The sequence below is a fragment of the Terrapene carolina genome, unplaced genomic scaffold, assembly GCF_002925995.2.
Source record: "Terrapene carolina triunguis isolate 2854851 unplaced genomic scaffold, T_m_triunguis-2.0 Scaffold119, whole genome shotgun sequence".
NCBI lineage: Eukaryota > Metazoa > Chordata > Testudines > Emydidae > Terrapene > Terrapene triunguis.
Window position 1 is genome coordinate 1,039,173 of NW_020664470.1, and position 6,983 is coordinate 1,046,155.

At 38.4% G+C, this 6,983-nt stretch overlaps 1 protein-coding gene across 1 annotated transcript; it reads right to left on the bottom strand.

The window, feature by feature from the left end:
• Window positions 1-2,411: 2,411 nt before the first annotated feature.
• Window positions 2,412-5,441, bottom strand: LOC112119282 (olfactory receptor 14A16-like). The gene is made up of 3 exons (XM_024217884.2): window positions 4,539-5,441; window positions 2,663-2,730; window positions 2,412-2,415 (listed from the first exon to the last, which is right to left on the bottom strand). The coding sequence occupies exons 1-3, from the start codon at window positions 5,439-5,441 to the stop codon at window positions 2,412-2,414; spliced, it is 975 nt and encodes a 324-aa protein (XP_024073652.2).
• Window positions 5,442-6,983: the final 1,542 nt, after the last annotated feature.

The window sequence follows — 6,983 nt, forward strand, 5'->3', positions numbered from 1 at the left end:
AGCAAATACTCACCAGCAACTACACACCACACCACAGAAACACCAACCCAGGAGCCAATCCCTGTAGCAAACCTCGTTGCCTACTCTGTCCCCATATCTACTCTGGCGACACCATCAGAGGACCCAACCACATCAGCCACACCATCAAGGGCTCATTCACCTGCACATCCACTAATGTTATATATGCCATTATATGCCAGCAATGCCCCTCTGCCATGTACATTGGCCAAACCGGACAGTCCCTCCGCAAAAGAATAAATGGACACAAATCGGACATCAGGAATGGTAACATACATAAGCCAGTAAGTGAACACTTCAATCTCCCTGGTCATTCTATTACAGATTTAAAAGTCACTATCATTGAACAAAAAAACTTCATAAACAGACTTCAAAGAGAAACAGCAGAACTAAAATTCATTTGCAAATTTAACACCATTAATCTGGGCTTGAATAGGGACTGGGAGTGGCTGGCTCATTACAGAAGCAGCTTTTCCTCTCCTGGCATTGACACCTCCTCATCTATTATTGGGAGTGGACTACATCCACCCTGATTGAATTGGCCCTGTCAACACTGGTTCTCCACTTGCGAAGTAACTCCCTGCTCTCCATGTGTCAATATATAATGCCTGCATCTGTAACTTTCACTCTATGCATCCGAAGAAGTGAGGTTTTTACCCACGAAAGGTTATGACCAAATAAATCTGTTAGTCTTTAAGGTGCCACCAGACTCCTTGTTATTTTTGTAGATACAGACTAACACGGCTACCCCCTGATACTTGTTAAACAATAGAATAACAATTGACATTTATTAAATATTTTGGATGTTTTTCTACATTTTGAAATATATTTATTTCAATTACAACCCAGAATACAAAGTATAGAGTGCTCACTTTATATTTTTTTTTTTTACAAATATTTGCAATGTAAAAATGATAAACAAAAGAAATAATATTTTTCAATTCACCTCAGACAAGTACCATAATGCAATCTCTTTATCGTGAAAGTGCAACTTACAAATGTAGATTTTATTTTGTTACATAACTGCACTCAAAAACAAAACAATGTAAAACTTTACAGCCTAAAAGTCCACTCAATCCTACTTCTTATTCAGCCAATCGCTAAGACAAACAAGTTTGTTTACATGCTGCTGGCTTCTTTGTCACAATGTCACCAGAAAGTGAGAATAGGCATTTGCATAGCACTTTTGTAGCCAGCATCCAAGGTATTTACGTGCCAGATATGCTAAATATTCGAATGTCCCTTCATGCTTCGGCTACCATTCCAGAGGCCATGCTTCCATGCTGATGATGCTTGTTAAAAAAATAATGTGTTAATTAATATTATAGCAATCTCAGATGATTACCCAACACATGTTGTCCATTTTAAGAACAGTTTCACAGCAGATTTGACAAAAAGCAAACAGGGTAACAACGTAAGATTTCTAAAGATAGTTACAGCACTCAATCCAAGGTTTAAGAATCTGAAGTGCCTTCCAAAATCTGAGAGAGACAATGTGTGGAGCATGCTTTCAGAATTCTGCTGCAGAAACTATGGAACCCAAACCATCAAAAAAAATCAATTTTCCGGTGGTGGCATCTGACTCAGATGATGAAAGTGAACATGCATTGGTCTGCACTGCTTTGGATACTTATCGAGCAGAACCCGTCATCAGCATGGACGATGTCCTCTGGAACGGTGGTTGAAGATGAAGGGACATATGAACCTTTAGTGCATTTAGCACATAAATATCTTGCAACACTGGCTACAACAGTGCCATGCGAACACCTGTTCTCACTTTCAGGTGACATTGTAAACAAGAAGTGGGCAGCATTATCTCCTGAAAATGAAAACAAACTTGTTTGTCTGAGAGACTGGCTGAACAAGAAGTAGGACTGAGTGGACTTGTAGGGTCTAAAGTTTTACATTGTTTTATTTTTGAATGTAGTTATTTTTGTACATAATTCTAAATTTGTAAGTTTAACTTTTATGATAAAGTGATTGCACTACAGTACTTTTATGAGGTGAACTGAAAAATACTATTTCTTTTTTTTTACAGCACAAATTTTGTAATCAAAATTAAATATAAAGTGAGCACTGTACACTTTGTGTTCTATGTTGTAATTGAAATCAATATATTTGAAAGGTAGAAAACATCCAAAAATATTTAAATAATCGGTATTCTGTTATTGTTTAACAGTGTGATTAATTGCATGATTAATCATGATTATTTTTTTAATCACATGATTAATCATGATTATTTTTTTTAATTGCTTGACAGCCTTCATTTTTACCTGTTTTCACTGACATCTTTGAAGGGTTGGTTAAAAATAATAATTTTTAAAACACAAAAATGCTTTAAAAATGAAAAGTCATTACTGAAAAATGAAAACTTTGATCAAAAAATTAAACCGTTAACTAAAATATTAAAATTAGTACTGAAAAATCATGTTGTCCCAAAATACTTGGGCTTCCACAAATTTATTTTAGTATAAAATATTTAGGTTTTGAAACTGCATTCACTTAGATGTTTCCATTTCAAGTAAAACAAATATTTTTTTCAAAAACTGATCATATTTAATATCCCAAGCATTTTTTTTTATTATTTTCAGTTTCTGAGTGTGTTTTTGTTTGTTTGTTTGTTTGTTTGTTTTTCATAAATAACAGAAAATTTGGATTAAAATTGAAATCTTCTGCAAAAATATTAATTTTGGACAACAGATCATTTTTGACCTAAAATTCCAAGCAGCTCTACTATTTGGGAGGTTTTGAAAATCTCAGAGTAAATGTTTGAGGTATAGAAGGTCCATCACTTTCTTTTCCTCTGCCCTCATTCCATCATCTGGACCTCCAAGCCTTGACACCCAACAAGGAACATAAGGAAACCAGATGGAGCAGGGCAACATTGGGTCAGAAAGAAAGGGGAGTAGGGCTGGGAAAACAGAACACTGTTTCCACAAAGATGCTGCTTTCTTTCTGAGATACACACATTAATAGCTGGGGTATCTTGAGCATGTCTACATTGCAGGTGGGCATAACCTGCCCAGCTTGTGTAGACAGACTCACACTAGCTTCATTTGAGCTAGCACATTAAGACTAGGAGTGTGTGCATTGCAGAGACTCAAGCTGGCAACCTGAGCAATGCTTGAGAGCCTTAGAGCCGATCCGGTGGGTAGTGTAGATGTGGCCTTAGCTGCTGCTTGAGCTGCAAAGTCTCCACTGCTGCTTTAGCATGCTAACTTGAGCACAGCTAGCACAAGTCTGTCTAGGTGGGCTGGAAGGCTCACTCCTAGCTGCAGTGTGGACATACCCTCAAGGGCAAAGGCCCCAAGAGAAAACTCACAAAAGTTCACCAGCCTTTTAAAATGATCTTATTTTTTGCCAGCAAGAGATTGCCCAAACACCCACCCCTCTCCCCCCACAGCCATGCACAACCCAAGCTTAGCAGAAGTTGGTATCCAAGTCTACATCTGAAGTAGTTAGGATCAATATTGGAATTTCAATAGATGGTTGTCATAACTATAAAGGGAAAGGTAACAGCCCTCCTGTGTACAATACTATAAAATCCCTCCTGGCCAGAGACTCCAAAATCCTTTTACCTGTAAAGGGTTAAGAAGCTCATATAAGCTGGCTGACACCTGACCCAAAGGACCAATAAGGGGACAAGATACTTTCAAATCTTGGTAGGGGGAAGGCTTTTGTTTGTGCTCTTTCTTTTGGGGGTTGTTTGCTCTTGGGACTAAGAGGGACCAGATATCAATCCAGGCTTTCCACATCTTTCTGAACAGGTCTCTCATATTTCAAACTTGTAAGTAAACAGCCAGGCAAGGCGTGTTAGTTTTATCTTTGTTTTCTCAACTTGTAAATGTACCTTTTACTAGGGTGTTTACCTCTGTTTGCTGTAACTTTGAACCTAAGGCTAGAGGGGGTTCCTCTGGGCTCTTTAAGTTTGATTACCCTGTAAAGTTATTTTCCATCCTGATTTTACAGAGATGATTTTTACCTTTTTCTTTAATTAAAAGCCTTCTTTTTAAGAATCTGATTGATTTTTCCTTGTTTTTAGATCCAAGGGGGTTGGATTTCGATCCACCAGGAGTTGGTGGGAGAAAGGAGGGGGAATGGTTAATTTTTCCTTGTTTTAAGATCCAAGGGGTTTGGATCTGTACTCACCAGGGAATTGTTGAAGAGTCTCTCAAGGCTACCCAGGGAAGGGAATTAGCACATTGGGAGTGGTGGCAGAGGACCAGATCTAAGCTGGTAGTTAAGCTTAGAAGTTTTCATGCAGGCCCCACATCTGTACCCTAAAGTTCAGAGTGGGGAAGGAGCATTGACAATGGCCAACTCCGTTCGATGACTTTGAAAATCCCTTCCTAAGTCTACCACAGGGCAGATTGTCTATCTACTCACACATGTGTAAAGCAGGAGAAACTCCACCAAAGTCAATGGTGTCACTCACATGAATAAGGGTTTCCCAAGATTCCGGTCAAGTCAATCTAAAAATGGACATTCCACTCTTTGGAAAAACATTTCCTGGCTATCACCCTACCCAGAGCCTCTCTTATCTCCTTGTTCCTCAAGCTATAAATGATTGGATTCAATAATGGTGGCAGCACGGCATAGAGCACAGATGCCAACAGGTCCCAATAGGAAGAAGACATTGAGGTTTGCCTCATATACACAAAGCTGCCAGTGCCAAAGAATAAGCCAATGACCACAAGGTGTGGCAGGCAGGTGGAGAAGGCTTTACGCCTTCCCTGCATGGATGGGATCTTCAGCACGGTGGAAAAAATCTGAATGTAGGACACGATGATAAACACAAAACAGCCCAGTGCTAAGCACACCCCAAAGAGGACCACCACAACCTTGTTGGAGTATGTGTCAGAGCAGGACAGCTTGAGCAACTGAGGGATATCACAGAAGAATTGGCCAACAACATTGGAATGGCAGAAGGGCAACCTAAAGGTGTTGCCTGTGTGAAGCACTGAATATAGGAATCCACTGACCCAGGAACCAGCTGCCATCTGGGCACAGGTACCCCTGCTCATGATCATCCTGTAATGCAGAGGAAAACAGATAGCAGTGTAGCGATCATATGCCATCACGGAGAGAAAGGCACATTCTGTGGCTGCAAGTGAAATAACCAGAAAGACTTGGGTGACACATCCAAAGAAGGAAATGGACCTGGTGTTGGTTAGGGAGTTGGCAAACATCTTGGGGATGGTGACGGAGATGTAGCAGAGGTCTAGGAAGGATAGGTTGAATAGGAAGAAATACATGGGGGTGCGAAGGTGGCAATCGAGGGCTACAACTGCAATGATAAGAAGGTTCCCTATCACAGCTGCTAGATAAATGAGTAGGAACACCATGGAATATAAAATCTGTTGCTCTCGGATGTCAGAGAATCCCAGAAGAAGGAACTCGCTCACGGTAGTTCTATTGATCATCTCCTTCCATATATTTGGTGCTGCCTGCAAAGGAAAAGGACTTGGAGTAAACAAAAAGAAAGGGAGCATATAAAATATTAAGGCACAAAATTCCCATTTCAGCTATAATTGAGTTAAAATTTTGCGCCTTTTTTGTGTTGATGGAGGTTTTACTACTCATACAAATATCTTGATGGAGACTTTGAAAGCCATCTAGGGAATGTGAGTGCTTGGAAGTGGTGAATGTGAAAAGGATCTAAGGGTTAACACGAGCTCCTAATGTGATGCTATGGCACAATCATGTGGGGAACATCAACCTGAATGACATGTGATGGAGGTCTCATTCAGAGATTACTAAAATATCTTTGGAATTTCTAAATAATATAGAGGACAATTTCCTAACTCAAAATTGTTGTGTCTAAAATAGGGTAATTCTAGATTAGACCTTGTCCTACCAGATAAAGAGAAACTGATCACAGAACTAAGGATTAGTGTTAGCTTAGGTACATGTGATCATGACTTGATCACATTTATAATGTGTAAGTACAATGAAGTCCAGACCAGTAATATATATACTCTGTGCTTAATAGGGCCTGTTTCACAAAGCTGAAAACAATTGTGAGCCAAATCAGCTGGGAGGAAGACTTTAATTACAAAAATGTGAATGATAATTGGGAATCATTTTACAAATGCCCTATTAGATGCCCAAAAAGCTACAATCAAGGAGGAAGGTTGTGCAGAATATAAAACAAAAACATCTGGATTAGGGGGGAAGTTGTAAAAATAAATAAATAAATAATTAGATAGAAAACAATTGGAGGAAAGGGGAAGTTGACAGTAATGAATCTAAATCAGAAGTCAGGATTTGCAGAAAATTGATAAGGGAAGCAAAGGGACACAAGGAGACGTCTATAGCCCACGCAGTTAAGGACAAAAAGAAGAAAAGATTTTTAAAATATATTAGGAACAAAAAGAATTCTGATAATGGTATAGGTCCAATTACTAGATAGCAATGGTAGAATTATCAATATAGTATATATTTCTGTTCTATATTTGGGAGAAATATGGTATAGTCTCACATTGTGATGATAATACTCCATACCACAAATATAATGGATTATGTTAAACAGAATCAACTAAAGTTAGACATTTTAAAATCAGCAGATGCAAATAACTTGCATCCAAGTGTTTTTAAAGAGCTGGCTGAGGAGCTTGCTTGGGAATTAATGTTGTTTTTCAATAAGTCTTGGAGCACTGGGAAAGTATCAAAAGATTAGAAGAAAGCTAACTAATGTGCAAATTTTTCAAACAATGGCAAATGGGATTACCTGGGTAATTATAGGCTTCTCAGCCTGACATCAATTCTGGGTAAAATAATGTAGCAGCAGATAAGGGGCTCGATTAATAAAGAACTAAAGAAGAGTAATGTAATTACTTAAAATCAGCATGGATTTATGGAAATTAGATTCTGTAAAATTAATTTGATTTCTTTTTGATGATATTACAAATTTCATTGATAAAGGTAAAAGTGTATGTAATATACATAGATGTATGCAAGGTATT

Excerpts from the sequence above, each read along its gene's own strand:
- LOC112119282 (XM_024217884.2), bottom strand. The coding sequence starts at position 5,441 with ATGATCAATAGAACTACCGTGAGCGAGTTCCTTCTTCTGGGATTCTCT. Across the intron at positions 2,731-4,538 it reads TAAGAGAGGCTCTGGGTAGG|GTCAAAAATGATCTGTTGTC; the intron begins GTGATAGCCAGG and ends TTGGAATTTTAG.